We start from the raw sequence: 26,470 nt of genomic DNA, 5'->3' as shown, positions 1-26,470 counted from the left end.
CGTGACGTCACGAACAAGGGGGCGGGACCTTCTGATACTGAAACTTTGTGAGGTCATTTTGAAGTAATTTTGGGACACTAAGTCATTTTTGTTGGTGTTTTGCATTTGACTAAAAATATCAGCCTGCGTGTTTTGGGTATTTTAGATGCTATAAAACGTTTTTCTGACGTCAGTTAGGAAACAAAAAAATCGTGTCGGTTGTTCTTTAAATCACATACAGGGTAAAATTACAGACGTCAGAGTTGATATTTTTCCTCCCATCCAGTAGAGATCCAACAGATGTTGGTTTGTACTTTTAGCTAAAACATCAGCATCTCCTCAGTATAAAATAAAGTGTTGTCCTGCGATGTACAACTTGACTGATGCAATGTGAGCAAAATACACTCAAAATGTGTGTCAAGACAACGCTGGGCGTCAGTGAATGGCACGAAATAAATATTCCAACTTCCCTTCTTTTCATACCTCACTGTATGTATCAAAGTCTTCATATTCTCTTTAAACGTTTTGAAAAGTCCAAGATGGCGCCCGAGTAGGCAGCGTCAGCAAGTGTTCTCAGAAGCCTTGCTTTTTTTTGGTTGTTTTTGAGTTTTCTTTTGTCACTTAGTGTCATTGTGCGTCATGTGGCCACTTTTTGGCCAAGACATTTATCAAGGAGGAGACTAATGAACAGTTGCACCTTTTCGGTAGCACGAATATGCCAGCACCGTTTTTGATCGGGAGGAATATCAGTGCCATTTGACTTTTCATCACTGGACAGTTCTGGGGCAATTGTGCTTTTTTTTGTGCCAGTAACGGGCAGCATTTTCACAGCCCCGCTTTGGTCAGCAAAAAGGTCGGTGTTGGACAGTCTGCAGAAGAGAGGCGCTGGAAATGTGGCGGCTTGGAATTGAATCAGATTTACGTGGGAGAGGAGATGTGAGACAGTCCCTTTTCATCAATCGATGCTACAGCTTCGTCTATGCTTTCAACATTTAGCTTGTAGCAGACGTGCACATTCCATCATGATGTCCCTGATTCACTGGTGAAAAGGACGCTTTGATCCTCTCCTCTTTCATCTGGAACTGCTTCATCCAACAAAGAGGGTGCAGAAAGTGCCTAAGATTGAATGACTGTATCTTAATATTGTCATATTGTTTTGTTATTTTTTTTTTTGTTCTTTTGACTTCAAACGTCTGTGTAAGCTCTCGGTGGTACAGGAGTGATCCATCGATGAAAAGGTTTCTTCAGCCTTACTAAGTACTTCTTTGAAGGTGTCGGACGTTTCGCTTCTTATCCAAGAGGCTTCGTCAGCGAACTAAAGTCTTTTGCTGGTAGTTTCAGCCCTATATATATCCCGACTGTCCATACGTGGCAGTGCCAGACGCTGCTGTGATTGGTTCCTGCTCTCAGGTTGGGGGGAGCAGAGGACTACTCCCTGCGGCTGCACTGATTACTTCTATTGTCCTGACCGATTACTTCTGTAGTCCTGCCTGAGTATGGGGTCTACGACTGGCCTGATTGCCCCATTTGCTCTGGTATCACCTCATCAGCTTAACTAAGCCTATGTTGCCTAAGAAGTCGGTTGTGGGAACGATCCAAATGGAACCTCACCCCACCATGGCGATTTAGTGAAGGGTTTTGCTGTTTTATGAAAATAGCTTCTTTTACTCCCCTTATACTCCCCATAACTTTGCTGCTGTGAAATGTAAATCCAATGTGTGAAATATAAATCCATGTTCTATGATTCGACAGATGATCAGTCCTGAGTGTGCCCGGCCCCTTACACTATGTCAGCTGGGCAGAAGCCCCCCTCTGACACGGAGTGCTAAAGAAAATCGATTGAATAATTTCCATGGAGCCTTATAGCCTTTTTCAAAAGTGCCAAGTAGCAAAACTATCTGTTGTCCTCCTTCAAACTAATGAAAAAAAAACACAAGCCTTCAGTCTGAATTTACGAGCTAAAACGTGAATGTCTGGTACTTAGACAATCATCATACTAGCTTGCATCATGTGACTGAATGCATGGCTATCCTTGGCGTGTTCAGAATAAAAGAGATGTCCTTGCGTCGGCAGGGTGCGACTGCTGTGAGTTCCACGTCGTCTGGACAGACTTAGTAGTTTGCGAAACAGAGACCGCCTGAGAAGAATGTAGATCCAGGGGTCCAGGATTGGGTTAACGGATGCAATCCGGATGGCGGCAAGGTCGGCTTCTGAATCATCTTTCAGCATGAGACGGTTGGTGAACACACGGACCTGAAAGAAAAAAAAACATTCATATCGTACCATATAGTTTTGCTTTTTTTGAATGTTGCTATCGAGCTGTCTAGCTATCTAGCTAGCTATTTGCTATCTGGCTAGCTACCTTGCTGTTATCCATTATCTGTCCAGCTGGCTATATATTGGCTATGTAGCTAGCTATTAGCTATCTATCTGGCTAGCTATCTGGCTGGCTAGCTATTAGCTATATATTAGCTAGCTTTCTCTGTATTTGAGTTACTTCCGGGTTGAATGAACGCTGGCGTGTGTGGCTGCCGTTGCTCAACCTAGCTATCTGGATATCTAGCTAGCTATTTACTATCTGGCTAGCTACCTAGCTAGCCATTTATTTTCTATCTATTATCTGTCTAGCTGGCTATATATTTGCTATCTAGCTAGCTATTAGCTAGCTATCTGGCAGGCTAGCTATTAGCTATATATTAGCTAGTTTTCTATGTATTTGAGTTACTTTCAGGTTGAGTGAACGCTGGCGCGTGTGGCTGCCGCTGCTCACCCTGTAAAGTGAACTTGAGAGTTTTGAAAGGCGCTTAGAAATGAAAGGTATTATTATTATTATTATTATTATTATTATTATTATTATTATTATTATTATTATTGCTGTGGTGATGCCCATTTTGTGTTTGGGAGCCTTTTACTGAGCAACTTCATCTTTATTAAGTTCACAGAATTGCTTTTTCTGTAGCCACAAAGGGACATAAGCCAGTGTCTTTTCGTCCCGGTCCCAAGCTCGGATAAATACAGAGGGTTGTGTCAGGAAGCGCATCCGACGTAAAAGCTTGGCCAAAACAAACACGCGAATCCAACTCTGAAGATGGAGGACACTGATTCGCTGTGGCGACCTTTTGAAGGGAAAAGCCGAAAGGAAAAGAAGAAGATCGTACTGTATTTTCCGGTGTATAAGGCCCACCGGACTATAAAGCGCAACCCCAAAATGAATAGTGTATTCAGGGTTGTGCAAAATTGCAAAAGAGCCAATATAAAGTTATATTTGGGTTACTGTTTGGATTCTAAACTTTAGAGAGTTAATAGCTCGAAGGGAGAAGCGGATTAAATGTCTGATGGATTTGGTGTGCATGGATTAGTAGCTGGAAAAGGTTGTGGGCCGGGTGTGAAGGGTCCATGTACTGAAGTATTGCAAGTAAAAGTTACATTATTCTTTTAAGTGAATGGTTGGAATTATTATTGTGATGTGCCGCGAACTACACTGGGCTAACTTGTTATTTTAAGTTACTACTGTATCTTGTAACTCTTTGAGAGCCTTTCACGTGAAATGTCGTCAATATGAATAAGGAGCACTATTGACATTAATTGCTATTAACATCAATAACAGTCAAATATGTTTTTTTCTGAGTGGGCTGAGAAAAGACTTGGCTTGCTGTGGTTTGGTCATGAAGAAATACAATTAAATCAATGCATAAGAATAACATCCATCAGATAGCAGCATTGGCTCTCTTTGGGATGAATTCACATTTTGTGTCACAACAATACAATACAGTGTAGTGCAATACAACAATGTGGATTGGACCATTGCAATCAGTTTGTGATTAAAGATAGTGTTTGTCTAAGAATGTCACAAAAGAGCAATGAAAATGGTAATTATCATTCACGGCCAGACATACAAAAATGTGTTCACACCAGAACCCATAGAATATTGAGTTTTTGAACTACATAAACATTCAATACGGCATTAGAAACCTTAATTTCTCTTCTTTCTTTAGAAAAAAAGAATTCATTCCTAAATTATATGGGTCTGGAGTTATATGAGCTTGAAATGAGAGTGGCTGTCCAAAATACAATGCAATATATACATCAGAATCCACACAAGTATCGTTGTCAAAAAAACTGCTAAGTGGCACTATACAGTTCCATTTTGGCTACTGTTGAAAGAATCAGAATCAGAAAAACTTTATTCGTCCCACAATGGGAACAGCTGAAGCTGAAACAAAGCGCTAAGATGGAAAAACGGAAAATGCTGCCCCTTTCTTGCCACAGGCCATGGCCTGCGCTTTATCAGCTCCCAAGTATGAAAACTGAGAAAACTGAGAATTTGTTGCAGTAAACTGCTGTTAATCATTCAAATGTAGTGGCTAATGGGAATGATTTCAGAGATGTTACAGCACATTGGAAATATTCAAAATAAAGACATTTACACTAATAAGAAATATTGTGGAAAGTATTTTCTCTTTGTCGTTTCTGTAATACTGTACAATATCAAAATACCACAGGATTGATTGTGTAGTAACGAAAAGAAATTGAACATGCTTGTTTATTCTATGTATGAATATTTTTTGACTGGAATTAAACATGTTTGTTGACATTTTAGAAAAATAGATCTATCGCTCTACGTCACATTTTGAATTCCCGAATAAATTAGTGAATGGCAGTGAATGAGTTAAAGTAGAGACGATGACAAAATCTGTCCGTGTTGCAACACATCGCTGATTGTCTCGTTCCACCGAGAGATTTAATGATGCACGTTGACGGGTCGTGGTGACAAGCCAATAAGTTTTTAAAAAGGGCAACTGCAAACTCCGAATTGGCTTCTGTACAATATTCTGACCTGGATGAAGCCCCTCGTATTAGTGGTGGGAAATAAAGCAAAGACAGAGATATAATGAAAGCTATATTTCGTATGGATTTACATTCACCGGGGATGAGACGACACCTACAGGTAGGTAGTACTCCATTATGCCTGATGTGTGGCGAGAAGCTATCCAACCAACAGCGCCATGGTTCCAAGCATGGCGCCAGCTCTAATCGTAACACCAGTCGCTTCAAAACAAGCTGACAGACTATTTTGTTCAACTGTGTGTCAATGCAGAGAAACAGGGAGCCTTTATGAGAAAAATCACAAATGTAAATGAGAAAGCGCTAAAAGCTAGTTACCAAGTAGTTTCGCATTGACTTGAGTCTAAATAAATTGAGAAATTATATTGTAATTAAATATACTGTTCAGATTGTCATTTTATAACTTTTTTGGTCAGTGGTGTGCCGCAACAAATGTCCAATGTAAAAAATGTGTCCTGGCTCAAGAAAAGGTTGAAAAACGCTGATAAATGCAACTTTATTCCAGTATCCAGTACATGTCCTTTAGGACAACCGACGTCTCCGGACAAGTTGTGTCCATAATTTGTAAAATGGCTTCAAATGACTTCTACTGAGCGTATTTTAGTAAGATTCCACCGTATATAGCTACATTTCACGTTTTAAGACTCACGCTGAATATTCAGGAAGTCTTGTTTTTGAGTTGGTAACGAGTCCGTACGTGACGTCACTAAAGGAACGCCCCTGACCGGAAAAAAAGACACATTGTAGCAGTCCTACCATCACGTCAATGTATTTTGCTGTACTTGTTTGGTCTGAAAAACGTGTTGCACCCAAAAGCCGCCAGAAGAGGGCGTCCAAGCTCCATATAAGGAATTTATCAGCCAGTGGAAACTGAGGTGGCCACAGGAGGTCGCCATTTTGTGCCTCTTTTTTTGGGTGAGACATTTCCCCCCAATGTTGCCTCAAAACGGCACGAAATAAATTCTTTATTCGATTGCAAACATGAATTATTTCCTCTTCAGAACTATTTGAATCATATTCATAACTGGATGTGTAACAAGAAAGCATATTCTCCGAATCTGAAGCCATTGTTTTGATTCTCCAGCAATGCAAGACGTCTTGGCGTCTTGCATTGCTGGCGTGAAAATGCCCAATTCGCAGCTCAATTTTTTGCAGATTTTGGACACTTTAAGTCATTTTTATTGGTGTTTTGCATTTGAATAAAAATATCAGCCTGCGTGTTTTGGGTATTTAAGATGCTATAAAACGTTTTTCTGATGTCAGTTAAAAAAAAGTGACGTCTGTTGTCCTTTAAGGCTCACGATTTGGTCGGGAGACTCCCGATTTTGACCACAATACTCACAATACAGTACTCAATCAGAATCAGAAAGACTTTAATTTGGAAATTTGCAGTCTACAGCAGCAATTTGAAAGGGAGTGGGAGGTGAAAAGATAAAAAAAAAACAAAGTACTGTATTCAAGGCATAATAGAAATGTCAGAGGACTGAGATGTATACTGTTACTGTGCAAAAAGCAACCATTTATAAAGCAACCATTGACACAATACAGACAGTTTATTTGTAAGGGGAAACAAAAAAATGTAAAACAATAATAATAATAATAATAATAATAATAATAAATGTTTATACTAATCGAATGTATAAACAAATGAAATCGAATGAGAACAGCTTCTTCCCCCAAGCCATTAACTCTTTGAACTCTTTCAACAGTAGCCAAAATGGAACTGTATAGTGCCACTAAGCAGTTTTTTTGACAACGATACTAGTGCAGCGTGTTCTACCGGAAACAAATTCCTTGTGTGTCCTACATACTTGGCAATAACTATGATTCTGATTCTGATGTATAAATAAAATATGAAAGCATTTTGTGTTTTAATCACTTCTACTTTCCACTTTTTTAACACTTACATTCGTTTAACACGCACCACAGAGTCGCCCGTACAAAAATCTCTACATTTTTGATTTCTGAAACTTAACATGTATGGTATTCTATCCGCGTGTAAATGCGGACTTACCACCAGCGGAGCCGAACAGGCCACAACAACGATCGATGTCATCACGAGTACGGTCATGATCTGGATCTCCGCAGCTGAAGAAAGCGCTCTGCATCTGTCCCGCACGCTGCTCCTGATGCTCTCGGTGCTCCTGCGCACGCTCCTCCGACGCATGAGCAGCAGCGCGCCGCACACGGCCACATTGAGCGCGGCGGTGCCCACAATGAGCAGCACGCTCACCACGCCATAAAGGACAGAGTACACCGCGGCCACAGGCTCGGGGGTCCTCAAGTCAATGAAGCACCACGTTTGGGACGGTTGCAACCTGCTCCTCACCGCGCCCGTCATCGGGAGACTGCAGAAAAGAACGTTGGTGGCGTACATGGATATCAAGAACGTTTGCGCAAATCGGCGGTCCACCCCCCACCGCTGATACAAGTAAGGGCAGCAGATTGCAAGGTAGCGCTCCGCCGCCATGGCGCAAATGATGCTCAAGCCAGTCAGACTGAAAAAGAGCAGCAAAAAGGAGTGGAAGTCACATAGGGTTCCGCCTCGAAGCACCTGTCGGTCCAAATAGTTGGCGATGGTCAGCGGGCTAGCCAGGCACGTGCCCAGCAGGTCGGTCACCGCCAAACCGCACACCAGGGTGTAGAAAGCAGAACTTTTCCTCTCTTGTCTGGACATGGACAGAACGACGATTGCTATAATATTCCCAATGGCGCCACCAGCAAACATAAATATAGGTAAAGTAACCTTTTCTTTCCAGCCATGAACCAGTAAAGTCTCATTTCTCAAATGAGAGCCGTGCGTCAAGTTGAGACTCTTTGTGTACGAACGCCACAAGAAGCTCGCGTTTGAGAACATGTCTTTGGGATCCAACGTGGACTTGAAGAGGTTCCCACTTGGGCAGGGTGACGAGGAGCAAGAGCTGAGACTGTGCCTTTATGGTTCCATTCGTGCACGTCACTGCGTCTTTACGCGATTGGGGCAGGACACATTTTTTTCAAGGAGACCTCCCAGTCAGCATTCTTATTGGACGTGAAAATCGAGCTCATTTTGGCATCTGTCTGCGATTACGTCAGTCACAACCCCCCACCCCCTAGTTCTGGTCAAGAGATGAGGAAACAAACAGAAATTAATTAGTAGTGTACAAAATGCAGCAAGTCTTGTGGAGGCCAAGGGACACATTCTTCATCCCTAAACTTTTCCTTTGGTTTAAAGGACAACCGACGCCTCCGGACAACTTGTGTCCATAATTTGTAAAATCACTTCCAATGACTGTGCGTATTTTACAAAGATTCCATTGCATATAGCTATATTTTACATTTTAAGACTCGCACTGAATATTCAGGAAGTCTTGTTTTCGAGTGGATGACGATGCCTGACATGACGTCACGTCTGGAACGCCCCTGACCGAGAAAGCAACACACAATGCATTTTGGGCACTTTGTTTGGTCTGAAAACTTCGCGTTGATCCGTGTTGATGGCGAAATTTGAAGGAAAACACATAAATAATGTGATGGTGAATCGTTGTGTGTTGCACCAAGACTACTATTTTATACTAGTTGACACAAATTCCCAGCAGACAAATCAGCCTATTTCCAACGGAGCTTGGGCGCCATCTTGTGCATTTTCTGGGACGCTACATTGGAGTCCTGACGGCTCGAATTGATACGGGAGGACTTCTTTAATCGATTGCAAACATTTATGCTTTCCTCTTCAGAACACTGAATGGTCGTGCCGGGAGTCCTTTTAACTGCCACTGATTAAAACGACCAACAGCTGTGCAGCTGCAGGTGGGGCCTGCAAGGCCTTCTCCGCTGGCCTAAAAGTATCTGAATCACAGACTAATGCGAATTATATTTTGTCCATTGTATTGGATTGGATTGGATGTACCTTTATTCGTCTCGGAGTGGAGAAATTCACATTTCATAGCAGCAAAGTTATGAATTTGTACTAAATAATTCCAAATTGTCTTTCAGCTAACTTTCATCACTTTTCCTCTGTTGCGCTGCTTCTAGATGTGTGTTTTCAGATTTAAGCATTTAACCAATCATATTTCAGCTATCATAATAATAATAATAATACATTTCATTTATAAGTGCCTTTCAAAACTCTCAAAGTCACTTTACAGTCACAGGATCAGTTTTGTTACCAGCGTCAGAAATCTACCTGGATGCCTTCACAATCAGTTCTGCAGGCCATGGAGCATAAAAATCAATGTCGATGAAACTGTTGCTTTAACCAATCAGAGTTCGAGTTGGCAACCCAAGGCCAAACTATGCTTAGCCATTTACATGATTGACTAGTCGCTAGCCAATCATAGTACCGCTAGCCACTAGGTGATAAGGGCATACTGGCCAGAGCTAGCACACTGTATCTGTAACAACTTGCATAAGCAAATATATTGTTGTGTTGATTTAATAATGTAGCCACAAGGGGGCACAAGCCAGTGTCTTATTGTGCCGGTCCCAAGCCCGGATAAATACAGAGGGTTGTGTCAGCAAGGGCATCCGCCGTAAAAAAAATTGCCAAAACAAATATGCGAATCAAACCTTTGAATCCCATACCGGATCGGTCGAGGCTCGGCTTAACAACGGCCGCCATTGGTACTGTTGACCTTCAGGGTGCCAGTGGAAAATTGACTAATGTTGGTCGAAGAAGGAGAGGAGGGAGGTGTGCCCGCAGGAAAAGAGAGAAATGGAACGCCAAGAGTATAGAACTAAGAGTAGGAACTTTGAATGTCGGAACAATGACAGGTAAAGGTCGAGAGCTGGTTGACATGATGCAGAGAAGGAAGGTAGACATACTGTGTGTCCAGGAGACCAGGTGGAAAGGGGGCAAGGCTAGAAGCTTAGGGTCAGGGTTTAAGTTGTTCTATCATGGTGAAGACAGAAAGAGAAATTGAATTGGGGTTATCTTAAAAGAGGAGTTTTAGGAATGTCTTTGAAGTAAAAAGAGTATCAGATAGAATGATGAGTCTGAAGCTAGAAATTTAAGACGTGATGTTCAATGGTGTTTGTGGGTATGCCCCACTAGTAGGATGTGAGCTGACAGGGAAGGAGAAGTTATGAGAGGAAGAGGAAAGGAAAGAAAGAAGTAGAAAAACAAAATACAGGAGATGCTTGAAAGGCAGCCACTCTCGCGACGCCATCTTGAAATCAAAAGAACAAAAAAACTAAATAACAAATAATATGACAACACAAATATGACAGACTTTTCAACAATATATGGACATCACCATGGCTGGACAGCTCCGAAGCCAGCAAAAATAGCAAATAACATTGCAATTTTATGAGGTTATCATGAATCCACATGTTCATAGTAAAAATTCAAAAAGTATACTGACAGTATTTCTTAAGTTTCTTCTAGTCACGAGTTATTTCGTGGCCAAAGTCACCCACTAGTGGATATGCAGTATCATACCACACTCGCAGCTGATTGAGTCAGACATAGCACTAGTGAAGGCCGAGGAGTGACATGCACGGCTTGCCGCTGCAAATTTGCATATTTGTTTCTGTAGTATTCAATTTACGAAAGAGTACATGTCATGCTCATCAATATTATCAAACTTAAAAGTATCTTTACCATTTGTTCTATTTTCAAGTGTGCAGCACTACAGATACACTATTTGAATAGACATTGAACAGTAAGATAACTGAGTTGACAAAACCACGAGGAGCAGGCACTACATCAGCAAAATGAGCCTGGTGCGACTCTGCGGCCCTCACACGTTTATCCTCTGTGACTCATATTTAGAGTGAGGAGTATCGCCGAGGGTCTCCGTCTGCAGCCAGCCTTAAAAGACCATTTGAAGACTTACCCGAGACGTACACTTCACATTCTCTTTGCTCCATACACAAATAAGCTGGCAGCCTGTTTAAGGACAATGAAGCACTTAAGTGATGGCAAAGCCTGGAAACTCCACTGTTAATGGAATGTCCCGCAGACAACATTGAATCATGGGATGAACAAGCTGTCCCGCTATTCTTTATAGTTCCCTTCAATGTTGCAAAGGTCTTTGAGATCCCTTTTGGCTATTGATTATGTTTGTTGTGTACGTTGCCAATGAGTATTTCATGAACTTCAAGAACAGTTGAGAACACACTTGTAGAGTTATTTATATGCCCCAAAAAATGGACCATAGCTGGATGGTTATGTTAAAAATCGGTAAGGACACACCAGCCTGAACGCTGTATTTTTCAATGGCTACTAGTCATTTAGTGATTTCATGAGTTGTGCAGGTTAAACAGATTCCACAACTGTTGAATCATATTTTCAGACCACGACCCTCACAAAAGCAAAAGTATAAAAAAGTGAATTTCTTTTCTCCAGTTTCATTTACTTTTTGACAAATATACTGTAGATTTATTTATTTATTATTATCTTAAAGCCTGACAACAGAACTGCAAAACAATTGTGTCAGAGATGTATATACATAAATGTTGCTTTTCTGACATATTTATATAAAAATGGATGCAAACAAGTTGCATTTGAAGTTGAGCTGTCACGAAGGAAAACAACTCCTGCTTCTAAGTGAGTCTAAGTGATTAAACTTTATTAGACTTGCAGTGGAGAACTTCACATTTCAGAGCAGCAAAGTTATGAAACAAAGAGGAAAGAAAAGGAAGAAGTAGAAAAACAAAACACAGGACCTGCTGTAAAGGCAGACACTCTCGCGGCGCCAACTTAAAGTAAGAAAAAAAAACTAAATAACAAATAATGTGACACAACACAAAAGACACAGACAGTCATTAAATCTTAAGCATTTTCTGAACCCTCTTTGTTGCATGAAGCAGTTCTAGATGAAAGAGGAGAGGATCAAAGCCTCCTTTTCACAGGTGGATCAGAGCCATCATGGTGAAATGTGCACGTCTGCTACAAGCTAAATGTTGAAAGCAAACACAAAGCTGTAGCATCCATTGATGAAAAGGCCCACGTAAATCCGCTTCAATTCCAAGCCGCGACAGTTCCACATACGCATTGGCGCTGTGTACTAACCCTTCTTTCGTCTTATCGCGGGCACCTCAAATCATGCATTCTTCCAGCCACAGACAGTTCAACAGCGCCGACCTTTCCGCTGAACCAAGCGGAGCTGTGAAAATGCTGCTCTTTACAGGCAAAAAAAGCAATCACCCCAGAGCTGTCCGAGCAGTGACATTCCTTCCAAATCAAAAACAGTGCTGGCATATTCATGCTGCCGAAAAGGTGCAACCACTCAGCAGTCTCCCCCTTGATGGGGTGAATCCCAAGACAATCCAAAACTGAGGGGGCAGGATTTATAGAAGGTTCAGGATAACATTAATAGTTGGGAGTCAGTGTTTTTATAAATAAGAGACACACCATGCCAGCCACGGATTCATCATAAAAACAGTCAGCTGAGGCTAGGGCGTGCCAAAGCAGCTAACAGTTTCTCGTTAAATCAGCCACATTGAGTTTGCTGCTGCATCCATCGTGGGAGAAGACTTGCATCTGTAAAGCATTAGCGTTCTTGTTTGTATGTTTATTTACAGTCCGGGCCTCCGTTATTTTAAGGGCAATGTCATGACTTTCTATGATATAATCTTTGGGTCTCTAGAGTGCATGCTGAACCAAACAGAATTAATTGTAAAGTCCAGATTTTTTTTTCTTGCCTATTTCTGAAAATGCTTCAGTGAGCAAGCTCTTCTGCACTACCCCCACCCTTGTTATGCAACAGTGGAGCTAATCTACACCATAAAACCCTTAGCCAAGTCAATTTTATTCGTATAACCCTTCATCGCAAAGGAGTCTCCAAGGGCTTCAGTAGCCCACAATGGATAAAGATTAACCACATCCCTTGAACCAAAGGGTCGAACTGAGCAAGGAAAAATGAAGACACCTTGAAAAGGGACCACAGATCGGGGGATTGTTATGGTTGATCTGTTCGGGACCAACAGGTAGCACTGGACGCCTCGGCCTGCAGCTGTACACCTGTTGGTCATCAAAGTCAAAGTCATAGTCTAAGTCAGCTTTCTTGTCAAATATGCTAATATGTATGACATACAGATGAAATTACTGTCCTGTCGGACCCAGCATGCAAGGCACTTATAATTACTTTAACAAACATAATAAACATGGTCATCATGTTATTAGTAGGTTTTTTGTTAAAAGGAGTCCCGGCTCAACCACTCAGTGCCAGGTCATTGTTTCTGTCATGGTTTCTGATGACGTTTCTGTTCCTGTTCATGATTTCCTTATATTTGTAATTTGGATTCATTTTCAAGACTTTGTTTGGTCTGGATTTTAGTTTTCTCGGTGTTTTCTTAATACAGTTTCTCAAGTTGACCCTGCTCTTCAATTCTGACTTCTTTTTGGATCCTCCACCACTGCATTTGTGACAGTCATCCACCTTTCAGAATGACCAGGCTACAATGGATACAGAGTGAACAACATTTAAGCGGGGTTTCTTTAGGAGTAAATGGGACTTCTATCCCCCTGATACAGGTCGGTACGGTTCTATAGAACTGATGTCAGGGTTTTGTCCCATCAAGAGAAGGCTCTGGGGACGATCCAGGACATACAGAGAAGACTATATGAACAGAGCTTGATAAAAAGGGGTCAGAAATGGCTGGATGGATAGATCGGCTTAATTGGTTAAAAAAACGTAAGTCCTATTCCAATTGTGAAAATCATTATATATTTTTTTCCAAAACTTGATAATTGTATTTCTATATTCACCATCACATTTTTTTTCTTTGCCAGGTATTCATCTGAATGTTGACTTCTTTATACTGTTACAATCACGTGTTCTTCTTTCTTGTGCATCATTTCTGTCTGCCTTCCCTCTAAAGTGGTGCACATATCCACTGCTAGGTATTTCAATTAAAGAATAATCCTTCTCATTTATAAAAGATTTGGGGATGATGTGACACAAACATTTTCCTCTGTCTGAGAATTTATGACAAAATAACTCTGTTTCATCAGAAGACGTGCCGGAAAAGCTCTTGCCTAACACAAACACGAGCATGATAGTCTGCCGCGACGCTCATTCAACAGAGTTCAACATAAGGAGCACTGGGCGTCACCACACAAGTACTGTACTACTTACTGTAAATAGGATGTCTTGTGCTGTGTTATTAACTCATTCACTGCCAAAAATGTGTGCACTCCAGTGCCAGGGTTTTTGTCAATGTCACTCAAATTCCTGTATCTACAGAATATTGTGTTTTAGGACTAAATAAACATTCAATGCAGCGTCAGAAACTTTAAAATCTCTTCTTTCATTAGAACCAAAAAGTTAATTCCTGAATGATATGAGTCTGTAGTTATATGAGCTTGAAATGAGGGTGGTGGTCCAAAATACAATGCAATAGGTTATATAGCGCTTTAACGACAGCTGAAGCTGGAACAAAGCGCTAACATGGGAAAAAAAAGAAACTCTGCCCCCTCGTGGAAGGGAAAAAACACTGCCAGAAGTTATGGCTAGCGCTTTATCGGCACCCAAGCATGACAAAACAAAACCCGAACAAATTCGGGAATGGCGCTCCACGTCATATTTTCGATTCCCGAATAAATTTGTGAATGGCAGTGAATGATGTAAACATTAAAGGAAACAGAAAGGCGCTTCTGCCTCATGCAAGTGAAAAACCACAGCTTATGTGACCATGAAGACTGGAAGTGGAGCGAGGCCTAATTCAATGTTAGCCTTTTCTCAACTTTTCCGATGCCAGAGGAAAATATTTGAAGAAAACACACCAAAAAATAGTTGTTTAACATCACCCTTGAAACTGTTTTTCTTTTTACCTCCAGGAATCGAGCGTCGTCTCCTGAAACAGAGAGCTGTATACAGAGTTAGTACTCTCTTCTCCAAAAATATCTCACAACCCTCAACGCTGGTGGAGGGAAGGTGACAGATGATGTTAGAGGCATCAGAAAAACGTATTTATCTGTTCAAACATATTTCCTGCTGATTACACTATTTGCATCTCCTACTTTGCCTTTAAATTAAAGGACAGCTGCCTTGGGGTTTTTGAGAGCAAACCCTCGTATGCTCCTTGCAAATGTGGGTGCTGAAAGATGCACATAATAAGAAAGGAAAAAGGAAATGATTACAATAATACTGGATTTTCCCACAATAATGATATTTGTGTGTGGGGGGGGGGGGGGGGGGGTGAGTCAACAAAATAAATTTGTAACGTTGGACTGTAAGATATCGACAATTGAGAACCTTTCAAATAACTTCAGTAGAAGAAGAACAATAAAACAGTACACCACCATAAAATATATATCTTAACATTTCATTCATATTTTTTTTGTTTGCACTCTTATCCTTGTAGGAATTCTAACATTCATCCATTTAACTCTTTCACTGCCAATCACAAATTTATTCGGGGATTGAAAATACACTGTAGAGCACCACTCCCGAATTTGTTCATGTTTTGTTTTTTCATGCATGGGTGCAGATAAAGCGCTGTCCATAGCCTCTGCCAATGTTTTTTTCTTTTCTACAAGGAGGCAGCCTTTCACTTTATTCCATGTTCGCACTTTGTTCCAGCTTCATCCGCAGTTAAAGTGTTTTATAAACCAATACAGTATGTATGTATTCCATTGTATTTTGGACACGCGCCCTCATTTCAAGCTCATACAACTCCAGACCCATATAATTTAGGAATACACTTTTTTTTGTTTTGATAAAAGAATAGAGTTTACGTTTTCTAACGCTGTATTGAATGTTTATGTGGTCCTAATACTCAATATTCTGTGGATCATGGAATTCAAGTAAAAATGACAAAAACCCCGGCACTGGAGTGGACTTGTTTTTGCACGTCTGGCAGTGAATGAGTTAAAATTTGGACGTCATCTTTTGTATTTTCTGTGTAGCTATCATTAAATAAAATAAGATACATAGAAATTTGGACCAAATATAGAAAAGACAAAAATCACAAACTCTTTTGCTGCAATTGTTCCCTTCATTTTTGAGCAGTGGCTTTGATTCTATTCCCAGCTAGTCCCTGAGAGAAACATAACCAGATCATAATCTGCCAATCCTCTTCGAGAGATCCCATGAATGTGAAGTTCCCAACGGATGTTAATGCTTCACTCATGATTCTCGGACAACCTTTGACCTTGAGCTATTTAAGCCTTGCAGCAAGTGCCACGGACTTTGTGCAAATAGGTGAAACAAACAAACTTTGTTCTAACTTATTGATTGAACATTTTTCAGAGGCTTCTTAATTACTAATTCAGAAGCCAGATTGTTTCCCAAATTAGCATCAATATGACATAGAATATCTACAAATGGGTATGATTTTGTTTTTCTCCAGCAATGACCAGCTGAGGATTTCCCAGAAGGACTTGTGGTGATGGATACGATGCAGTCTGCAGGGGGACGTCCTGTGTTAGAACAAAGCAATGTCAAAACATGGAAGAGGTACACCGTGGCTGCCGTTGACAATAACGTCATACTGGAAGCAGCAACACAAGCAAAGACGATAAGTCGCCAGGAATGTTGTCGTAATGTTCCAGCTACCTGGAATTGATCAAAAATGTTTTGATTTGACATGCATCCTGACCCGCTACAAGTATTTTGATGACCCCATTCAGCCACCCATGGTCCAAACTCGCAGAAATATCTCCCAGAATGCTGTAGTGCACTTATACAATCATAACAATAACCCTATTTTTTATGAATATTTCTTTGACAGGTCTAAAGAAAATAGATGATTGTCTGTAAAATTTTGGAATGATCCCCAGTCTTGTTTTGGTCCTCATTAGACTATGCAAGCGTGCATAAGGTTGTTGTCAAGGAGTTAGTTAAGTGACCGTCTTTCGCAGCTTGCTCGTCAGATCTGAGACAGTATTTGTTTTCAGCTGTTCCAGCTGTTCGATCGCTGACGTTGTACAGAATAGCTTTACTGGAATTAGGAAGCTTTGTACTGTTCTGTACTGGAACTGTTTCGCTAAAATTAAGTCATGCAACGGATGCCTTGACAGTATTTAACTGATATTACGTTGCTGTTGATTCTCTTGGGATGTTTTGGAGATTTGAATGATTATGTTTCCTTCCTTTTTACACGGGCTATCCTCTTGTCTTCCTGTGCAGTGACGATTCAAAAAGTAGAATTTGTTTACGTGTCCAAGTAATCCTGCAAAGGTCCATCCTTTCAAAGAGCGTGCATTGTAAAAATTTCCCCGAAGATGAGTTTGTGTCTATGCTAAAGGTGCCCCTGTTTATAAGGTGTGCCTGCGGAAAGGCACACAGTCATCTTTTGAAGAAATTCAAGGCTTTTGGGTGTGCCTTATACACTGGAAAATATGGCATTTCACACACACACATAAAATGCACACTTATCTCTCAATCCCTAAAGAAATGTCTCTGACGGACAACCACCACAGCATACACACCTTCAAAAAACTGTTATAGACAAGACTAAAAAAAATATGATGAAAGTTATGAAAAACCTTACTAAATAAAGAAAAAAATCAGTATACTCTGCCCCATAAAAAAAATCCACGCACACTGGCATGAAGTGTGAGCATTGAAAGTCACTTTGCAGCTAATGGAAACATTTGCGAGCAAAAGGGGCAAGCACAAGCAGAACATTTGTTGAAAAGTCACATCTTGACGCTTGCAGATTATGGATCAACTAGGCTGAGTCAAATGACAAACATTACTGTTGACATGTCGGGTAACCATTGAATTCATCCACTGCACACCTGCTTGGATTACCACACTCGAGCCGGTTTCTCTATTCCTCAGCCGGGAAATTCCCACGATCCCCTTTGAAAGGGCTGAAAAGAAATTTATGAAATGAATAAGGACATGTGTCTATCTGTCTATCGGTCCATCGGTCTCTCTGTGTCTCGGTCTCTCTGTCTCTCGATCTCGGTCTATCTGTCTCTCTGTCTTGGTCTCTCTGTCTCTCGGTCTCTGTCTCTCGGTCTCTCTGTCTTGGTCTCTCTGTGTCTCTCTGTCTCTCGGTCTCTGTCTCTCGGTCTCTCTGTCTCTCGGTCTCTCGGTCTCTTTGTCACTCTGTCTTTCTGTCTTTCTGTCTCTCTGTGTTTCGGTCTTTTGGTCTCTCCGTCTCCCTGTCTACCTATCTCCCTGTTCATCAGTCTCTCTGTCTCTATCTTCATTAATTTATTCATCCATTCATCCATCCATCTGGAGAGAGAGAGAGAGTACTGATTGAAGTGTTTTAGCAAGCCATAAAAGAGCAACAGTTTGTATCTTTTTCTGTGTTTTGTTTTCATTTTTAGCTGTTGCGGTACTGCACATGGTTTGTGTTTGTCACTTCCTGGTTTTCAGCAAATGCTCTGACACAGGTCGCATCAACCCAGTGAAAGCAACTGCCGCCGACCTGCTCTGACAATTCTGCTATCTACGAACAGAATTATGGTAAGAACACCTCACAATGTTCTTGTCTTCTTATACAATAGAGATCTTTTGGATGATTGCTTAAGATGCTGAATGGGGCTTGCATGGCTTTAAATCCTCGTTGATTTTTTTGTTTGGTCGACCAGAATGAGGGTCAATGTGATTCGAGATGCATTGTACCATACCGTCTTTTAATTGAACAACTAAGATAATCAAAACAAGACGTGAGAATCACCTTTTTTCAAATGATGAAAAGATTCAGTCCTAGGAGATACCACAACAATCAAAAATATTTGGATGACATACAAAAGATTAGCATTGCAAATGAAAGTTTGGCCAGCACCTCATTAGATCCTATAGTGAACTGTTCACAGTTAGTGCGTATAACGTCATGTCGAAGTAGACTGACAGGAAATTCTTAGTCTGTTTCCTCTGTTCTCTGTAAGTAAGATGAATCTTTGCGAATCTTGCAGCTTTTTGGTGCAGCACTTCCAGCACAACACATACTTAACTAGAGCAACAAGTACAGGATTCCGGCTGAGGTAGAGAAGTGTGTGGTTGCGTGCACTTCCTTCACACTCAGGCTCTCCAAAGGGTGCAACTTTTGGGTGTTCAGACAAAAGATTCCTTACACTGGACCTTATTTAACTCATCTAAAATGGATGCATGGCTTGAGGAGCCAGCGATGAGACGAAAGGAGCATCCGCGCAGAGCGCCGATGCGTATGTGGAATTATCGCGGCTTGGAATTGAAGCAGATTTACGTGGGACATGAGATGTGAGACAATCTCTTCTGTTCAATGGATGCTACAGCTTCGTTTTTGCGTTCAAAGCGTAGCTTGTAGCAGACATGCACATTTCACCGTGACATCCCTGATTCACTGGTGAAAAGGACGCTTTGATCCTCCCCTCTTTCATCTGGAACTGCTTCATGCACCAAAGACGGTGCAGAAAGTGCTTACGATTGAATGACTTGGTCTTTGCATTGTCTTATGATTTGTTATTTAGTTTTTTAGTGGCTGCCTTTCCAGCAGCTCCTGTATTTAGTTTTTCTACTTCTTTTCCTTCCCTCTTCCTTTCATCACTTTGCTGCTGTGAAATGTCAATTTCTCCAATGCGAGACTAATTAAGGCTAATCCAATCCATACCACGCCACGGGTTTGATTTAGGTCCATGCTGTGACTGGACCATTTCAAAATGTCTTTCTTTTCCTTCTAATGACACAATTGTTGGACTGGGTCAGAATCAGAATCAGAATACCTTTATTCGTCCCACAATGGGGACATTTGCAGTCCACAGCAGCAATTCAAAAGGGATGAAGTTTGAAAGTTTTTCACACATTGCTTTTTCTCTGGTTGCTTTCTTGTTTTTCAAATGTTTTTGCTGTGCGCGAGGTGGGCATTCATGTAACGACTACCATCCTGCTTGAGAAACAAATGTGTTCTGTCTTGTTGTTATCAGGGAGACAGTGTTGATGTCAAGGCTTTGAGGGCCAGGTTCAGAAGCACCAGCACGTCCCACACTAGCAGTCGGGACAGTAGTTCTCCAAAATCTCCACGGCGTGGCGGTGGCAGAGCTACACCATCAGCAGCGGAGAAGGACATTTTCCGGCCTCAAATCCCTGATACGGTGCTTCCACGTGTGGCTTATCCAGATATTACCCCTCCCCAGTCCCAGCCAGTTTTATCTCCTCACTCACCTTCCCATACAGGAGTCAAAGAAGTTGTACAGTCTTCACGTGGTAATAACATTAAACAGACCAGTTTGATGCTGGAAAATTTGATGCTGAGGCGGGGTTCAGGTACCAGAGGCCCTCTTCCAGCTCCAAAATTCTCTGCTCTCCCCCCACCACGACTGAGGAGCACAGTCAATGTGATTCCATTGAGGAAGCCACTTCCCCCTGGTGGACCCATTCCCTTGAAACCCAAACGACCGAACAAAGTTGACCTAGAGCAATTTTTCAACATCACGCAGCGAGCTAAGCCACTTTCTGCCTCAAGGACAAGAGAAGGTGAGTGGGTATCTGCTATTTCAAGGACATATACTGTCAGCCAGAAGCAGGTACATTTTTTTGAAATGCTCGGGAACAACAATAACGAAATAACACTTTGTGAGAATGTAGTCTTTCCTCGTCTTGTAGATGGCACACACAACTGACTCATACAATCATTACCTGTCGAAAAAAATAGAGATTTGGATTTTCGATAATACTTTTTATTTCATTTTGACTTTATGTCTTTTTATTTTTTATCACAAGTTTGTTGTTGTTTTTTTAAATACTGTGTTTAACTCATTCACTGCCAGACGATGTGTAAAAATGTGTCCACTTCAGAGCCAGGGTTTTTGTCATTGTCACTCAAATTCCAGGACGCACAGATATTGAGTTTTAAGACTACATAAACATTCAATGCAGCGGTAGAAACCTTAGACTCTCTTCTTTCATTAGAAAAAAAGAGTTAATTCTTAAATTATATAATCTGGAGTTATCTGACTGTGAAATGAGGGTGGTTATCCAAAAAAATACATACATATTAGTTTATATAGGGCTTTAACAACAGCTTTAGCTATAACAAAACGCTAACATTGAAAAGGGGGAATGCTGCCCCCTTGTGGCCATGGCCAGCGCTTTATCGGCACCCAAACAAGAAAAACCAAAACCTGAACATATTCGGGAATGGCGCTCTACGTCATATTTTTAATTCCCCAATAAATTCGGGAATGGCAGTTGTTAGGGTCATTATTAATGAAGCAGGAATCAAAAGTAAGAACAAACAGATTCTTTAATCTTTGGGACGGCACAAAATGCAACTGCCTGCACCCAGTGGGGCAGGCAGCCCAAGGGGAGAAGAAAAGGGGGCAGAGCTGTTTTTGAGAGCTTTAGTAAAAACCGGCTGGATGTGATGTCATTTGACCGGAAATATAAGTATAAAACGGAAGTCCGAGAAAATAAAACGACGTGTAAGGAAATAAAAAGATGTTTAAAATGTGTTCGTATAGTGAAGTGCCCTACCAGCATTGAATGAGTTAAATTACATATTCTTAATTTGTTTTGTTCACTTTTTTAAATGTACAGTACTTAATATAAGTGTAACAAATGTAACAGAGAAAGACAGAATTTTTCTCAATATTGTGTACTAAAGTAAAGTAAATGAAAACAAATCTTTTTGTCTAAAAATACTACTGTTTTTGTATTTTATATGTATTTAGTTTTTATAAATGTGAGTTGTTTCAGTTTTTTGTTGTGTTTTCAGCATCATTTTAATTTAATTTATTTAACTAAATTATTTGCCAATGTCTGTGCCACATGTGTGACCTAATAAGGACAATGGTTTAAAAAAAAACATTTGATGGATTGTCAACCATCAGTGTCCTTGTATTTCCTTGTCTACATTAATTTTCAATGCTGTTCATGTTCCAAATTAACACTTTGCCCCAAAGGTTCCCCAGGCTCATTAACGAGACAAATATCTTTGTCTGGAGGGACCAGTACACCAAATCATCCTTTACAACTGATCAACTATAGCCAGCTTCAGGACCATGTTACCTCTGTGTGAGTACTTGCCATAAGAAAGGTCAAATCTGAGTCAGATGATTGTCTACCATTTCCTTTCACAGAATTTCTCAGTCATTCAGTCACTCATTTTGGAATCCAAAGGTTGTGTCGAATAAGCTCCTTTTAAAACGAGCTCTTGCGTTGAATTTTACATCCACCATCTTGTGTTGTTCCCTGCAGGGAAGTTGACATCTACCATGATGATTATGATGACATAGCAAACTTGGAGGAAGGAGGTAAACATCAATGCAATCAAAATCACATGTATAAGCATCAATTAATACACAATTTTGATACGTCATTTTTTAAAATCAAAGTAAATTATTTGACATGTATCTAAGATGTATTTGAACATTAAAAAAAAGAATGATTGCAAGTTCTCAATCCTTTGATTTGATGATAATCGGACACATTAAATTCTGCTTAACTCATTCACTGCCATACATGTGCAAAAACGTGCACAACAAAGCGCTAACATGGAATAAAGTGAATTGATTCACCCTTGTGGAAGGGGAAAAAATTGCCAGTGGTCTGGCCAAGCACTTTATCGCCACCAAAGCAAGAAAAAACAAAACCCGAACTAATTCAGGAACTGCGCTCTACATCATATTTTCTATTCCCGAATAAATTTGTAAATGGCAGTGAATGAGTTAAAGACCACAAATCTTCGGACCGGCACTGAGCGCTCTCTGTTCACAAAACAGAACTCTGAATTGAAAAGCAAGTATAGACACCGCATGTTAACATTTTTGAAACAACATCATTGTCTCTGTCTTCTCAGATGACTATGAAGATCTATCTAATGAGGATTTTCCACCACCACCACTTGAAATTAGGTACAGTATTCATTTATTTGTTGTTCAGTAAAAGAGAACTGGAAATGAATGGTGAAGCTGCAGGTTCATCCTTATTCATGTGTTTGTGTTCCCCATACGGGATATAGATAGAGTTCATTTGAGGTTCTCGTAGTTTATTTGCATTTGAGCGCAACATCCAAAGTCAAAAAGAATTTCATCTCTCCTTAGAAAATGTAAATTGAATTAATGACTTTGTGCAATGCTCATAATATCGCTATTATCAGTTGTCTAGTTGAAGTGATAAGTTCTACTTAAAAATTACTGTCAGAGAAGTACAGTGAGACCTCAACTTACGAACTTAATTGGTTCCCAGACAGAGTGTGTAAGGCGAAAAGTGTGTATCTCAAAAATAAATTTCCCATAGGAAACCATTAAAATGGGAATAATCAGTTCCCGGGTTTCCATAAAATATACTTTTTAACTAAATAAGCCTTAAAACTACACACAACATACCTTATTCTATGTATAATAAATTTGCTATTGTATTGTAATGAAAGAAATACACTGCATTGTATCATAAAGTCACTTTATTTACATTTGTGATGGTCATTTATGGCTTGATGGAATGGCGTTGGAGGTCGAAGCTCAAAGGGAATTGCTGTTTGGAAAGAGAGGCGCATTACACGAGGACTGTAATTAAAGAAATAAACTGTGCTGTAAAATAAACTTTTATTTACCTTTTTGTTGGTCGTTGATTGCTTATGGAAGGAGTCCAGTTACCAACAGTCCATAAGGACTGTTGGTAACTTAACCTCTGGTGCTGTTCGCTCGTGTGCTTCCGCCGAAGATCACTCCACCAGCCGTGGTGGGTGTGTATTGTGAAAATAGTGCTTATTATAAGGTTTAAGTCTCAGAAATTTTACGTTTGTAAGACGAAAAGTTTGTTAGATAAGGTGTTTGTAAGTTGAGGTCTCACTGTATAAGAAAAGTTGACCACTCTAAAAAAAAAAAAACAAAATAAAACTTTTGTGCACAGATGTAACATTTGGTCATGTCAGCAGGATCTTACTTTAAACTTTAAAAATCAGAATTTGCTACAGCTGTCTTTAAAAAGCAGTAACTCAGGGCCGTCAGTGTCTGCAAGACCTTCTCTGCTGGCCTAAAAATATCAAAATCACAGACTAATGTGAATTATATTTTTCCATGAATTCTTATTAAATAATTCCTAATAGTATTATGTTCCTTTCATTGCTTTTCCCCTGTTGCGCTGCTTCCAGATGTGTGTTTTCGTATTTGAGCATCCAAATATTCACATTTCAGTCATCATTTGTTCCCAGGGTCAGAAGGATAAACGTGGACGCCTTCACAATCTATTCTGCAGGCTCTGCAGCATAAAAATCAATGGTGATGAAACAGTTGCTTTAACCAATCAGTGTTCGAGTTGACAACCCAAGGTCTGCTGGAAGGGGCTGGTAATGCCAGAGTTTTCACAAACTATGATTGGCTAGTCACATAATTGGCAAGTCACGAGCCAATCATACTATCACTAGCCGCGAGTGATAAGCGCATACTGGCCAGAACTAGAACACTGGATTGGTAGCGAGCTGCATAAGCAAATCTATTGTTGTGTACATTTAATAGCAGTTTTGTCAACCCACAATGGCTGAAAGAGGAGAAGAAATGGATTTGGTTGCAGATATCACAGACTTTTCAAGGACAGATGGACATGACATCATTAAGGTTAGACAGCTCGGAGGCTCGCAAAAATAGCAAATCATATTGAAATTTTATGAGGTTATGAATCCACACGTTCATAGTAAAAATTCGAACAGTTTAATGACAGTATTTTTGAAGTTTCTTCAAGTCACAAGTTATTTCCTGGCCAATGGCGCCCTCTAGTGGACGTGTAGTAAATAACACCACACTGGCAGCTGGGGCGTGATTCAGACATAGCACTACTGAAGGCCTAGCGATGAAATCCACGGCCCGCCACTTCAGTAACTTCATATGTATGACAAGCAATAAAATATTTGGGTGCTTTTCCAGTGTTGACGCCATTGAGGAAAGGGAACTGAGGAAAAAATTTAAGGTATGTCTTTTTCTACAGTTTTTCATGACTCAATGTTTTGTGATTGGTCAGTTAAATAGATAATGCTAAAATCTTTTGTGAAAAACTTTATTTTAGTTCGACTATTTAAAAATCGACAAAAACGTGACTTTTTTGTTGAACCTGTCAGTACAAAGGTCCACTCAGAGTGTTGAAGACCGTGATTATCAATCCAAACAGTGTCCTGAAGAAGCCCGGAGGGAAGGATCTCCATGTGTCTACGGGTGATGTCCTGGACATCATCCAGCTCACCAACAGCAAAAAGCTCTGTGCCACAACCGGAGATCAGGAAAATGTAAGTGAATATATCACTTTGGCCTTTTTTTATGACTGGATGCACCTGACAGAATGTTTTAGTCAAATAGGTAAAATATAGGGGAAATTACATAAACTGTATATGTACATACATGTCTTATCATATTTACTTCATCGCATACATACAAACACCTATTGTTCACGTTAATATAATTATTTTTATGGTAATTGTTTACTCACTAAAATAAACAGCATTAAAATAATGACAGTTCAGTGTGCATTGTCAACATTTGTTGTAAACAAAAAGGCTGCTCTCGAGTTATTCTTGTGTTATTTCTTGCAGGTGGTTATGTATCCAGAAAGCTTCTGGTTCAACTGTGAGTTAATGTTTCTTTCCATAAGCTACATCAATAATTATTGTTATTCAAAAATTGATGCAGAGGAAGTCAATGGGTCTTAAAGGAAGATTGGGTGTTGATTGCATTGATATTTATTCTACTTCATTTACAGGGAAGGGGACGTTTATGACCATTATGTCAATGGTGAGTTATCTATATCCTTGAATGACAACGATTTACTGCAGAATAGCAGAGGTGCACTTTCTTATTGCCTATATTTTCTTTTTCAGAACCACATGACGACGACTATGGCGACACAGTGATTATTAATCCATGTAAAACTAAACCCAAATAAAGAAATACATTCTGATATACGGCTAAATGGATGGAAACTGACTCCAGTATATTAAAACAAAATGAACATAAGAACCAAAACTGCTTCTGAGAGAATAATCATGTCAATAATGGTCAATCTTTCATACTGTGACTATACACATAATGGACACTATTGCAGATTTTGCTTAACTTGAACACTGGGATCATTTTTTAATAAACCCTGCTATTTTCTGATATGTCTGTATTAAAACACACTGTTAAGATAAGATGATCCAACAAATTCCCTAAATATTGTCTTGAATTGAGATAATACAAAAATAGGTATTATATTAATGTGCACGTTAAAAATCTAATAAATGCACGTACGCACACAATATTAATATTAATATTATTGTTAATATTAATAATCATCATCAAAATAATAATCATAATTACAATATGTATAAGTGACCGCTGAAGGGAAAAGCCGCAAGGAAATAGATATAAAGCTAGCTAGCAAGCCAATATATAGCTAATAGCTAGCCAGCTAGATAATACTACTACTACTACTACTAATAATAATAATAATAGTAATACATTTCATTTATAAGCGCTTTTTAAAACTCTCAAGGTCACTTTAAACAGTCACAGGATAAGTTTTTCTGTGCATGCACCAGCGTTCACTTAACCCAGAAGTAACTCAAATAGAATAGTAAGACAAATAGATAGAAAGTAGATAGAAAGCTAGCTATCAAGCCAATAGATAGCTAATAGCTAGCCAGCTAGATAATAATAATAATACAATAATAATAATAATAACAATAATAATAATACTTTTAAATTGTAAGATTGTAATAATATAAACACTTAGCTGCTTTGTTGTACTATTTTTGTTATGTTAAATTATCTATAAAACGCTTTGTTATAGCTGCAGCTGATGTGAAAGCGATG

At 39.9% G+C, this 26,470-nt stretch overlaps 2 protein-coding genes across 4 annotated transcripts; one reads left to right on the top strand and one right to left on the bottom strand.

Moving 5' to 3' along the window:
* Positions 1–4: 4 nt before the first annotated feature.
* Positions 5–7,744, bottom strand: LOC148895883 (prostaglandin E2 receptor EP4 subtype-like). Of its 3 annotated transcripts, none has more exons than XM_089000398.1 (3): positions 7,245–7,744; positions 6,839–7,172; positions 5–2,232 (listed from the first exon to the last, which is right to left on the bottom strand). In XM_089000398.1, the coding sequence occupies exons 1-3, from the start codon at positions 7,679–7,681 to the stop codon at positions 1,960–1,962; spliced, it is 1,044 nt and encodes a 347-aa protein (XP_088856524.1). In that variant the 5' UTR covers positions 7,682–7,744; the 3' UTR covers positions 5–1,959. The 3 variants fall into 3 exon arrangements, with proteins under 3 accessions (XP_088856524.1, XP_088856525.1, XP_088856523.1); XM_089000399.1 differs by having other exon boundaries at positions 6,839–7,493; positions 7,571–7,709; XM_089000397.1 differs by having other exon boundaries at positions 6,839–7,744.
* LOC148895882 (uncharacterized) lies at positions 4,082–26,470 on the top strand. The gene is made up of 16 exons (XM_089000396.1): positions 4,082–4,927; positions 13,111–13,442; positions 13,541–13,651; positions 13,763–14,716; positions 15,783–15,953; positions 16,102–16,208; positions 18,104–18,176; positions 19,616–20,165; positions 21,593–21,704; positions 21,888–21,943; positions 22,489–22,543; positions 24,551–24,593; positions 24,742–24,906; positions 25,210–25,243; positions 25,377–25,408; positions 25,495–26,470. Exons 6-16 carry the CDS (start codon positions 16,141–16,143, stop codon positions 25,525–25,527), a joined length of 1,221 nt encoding a protein of 406 aa, XP_088856522.1. The 5' UTR covers positions 4,082–4,927; positions 13,111–13,442; positions 13,541–13,651; positions 13,763–14,716; positions 15,783–15,953; positions 16,102–16,140; the 3' UTR covers positions 25,528–26,470.

Source organism: Hippocampus bargibanti, linkage group LG07 (assembly GCF_051943395.1).
Source record: "Hippocampus bargibanti isolate YZ-2025 linkage group LG07, ASM5194339v1, whole genome shotgun sequence".
Taxonomy (NCBI): Eukaryota; Metazoa; Chordata; class Actinopteri; order Syngnathiformes; family Syngnathidae; genus Hippocampus; species Hippocampus bargibanti.
The sequence above is the reverse complement of the archived record's forward strand: the minus strand, read 5'-3'. Positions and strand labels throughout refer to the sequence as shown.

What these genes read in the sequence shown, in the direction of transcription:
- LOC148895882 (XM_089000396.1), top strand. Translation starts at nt 16,141, where the DNA reads ATGGATACGATGCAGTCTGCAGGGGGACGTCCTGTGTTAGAACAAAGC. An exon ending in AGCAAACTTGGAGGAAGGAG is followed by an intron (nt 21,944 to 22,488) that starts GTAAACATCAAT and finishes CTGTCTTCTCAG; the next exon opens with ATGACTATGAAGATCTATCT. An exon ending in TTATGACCATTATGTCAATG is followed by an intron (nt 25,409 to 25,494) that starts GTGAGTTATCTA and finishes TTTCTTTTTCAG; the next exon opens with AACCACATGACGACGACTAT.
- LOC148895883 (XM_089000397.1), bottom strand. Translation starts at nt 7,681, where the DNA reads ATGTTCTCAAACGCGAGCTTCTTGTGGCGTTCGTACACAAAGAGTCTC. An exon ending in CCTGTTCGGCTCCGCTGGTG is followed by an intron (nt 2,233 to 6,838) that starts GTAAGTCCGCAT and finishes TTTTTCTTTCAG; the next exon opens with GTCCGTGTGTTCACCAACCG.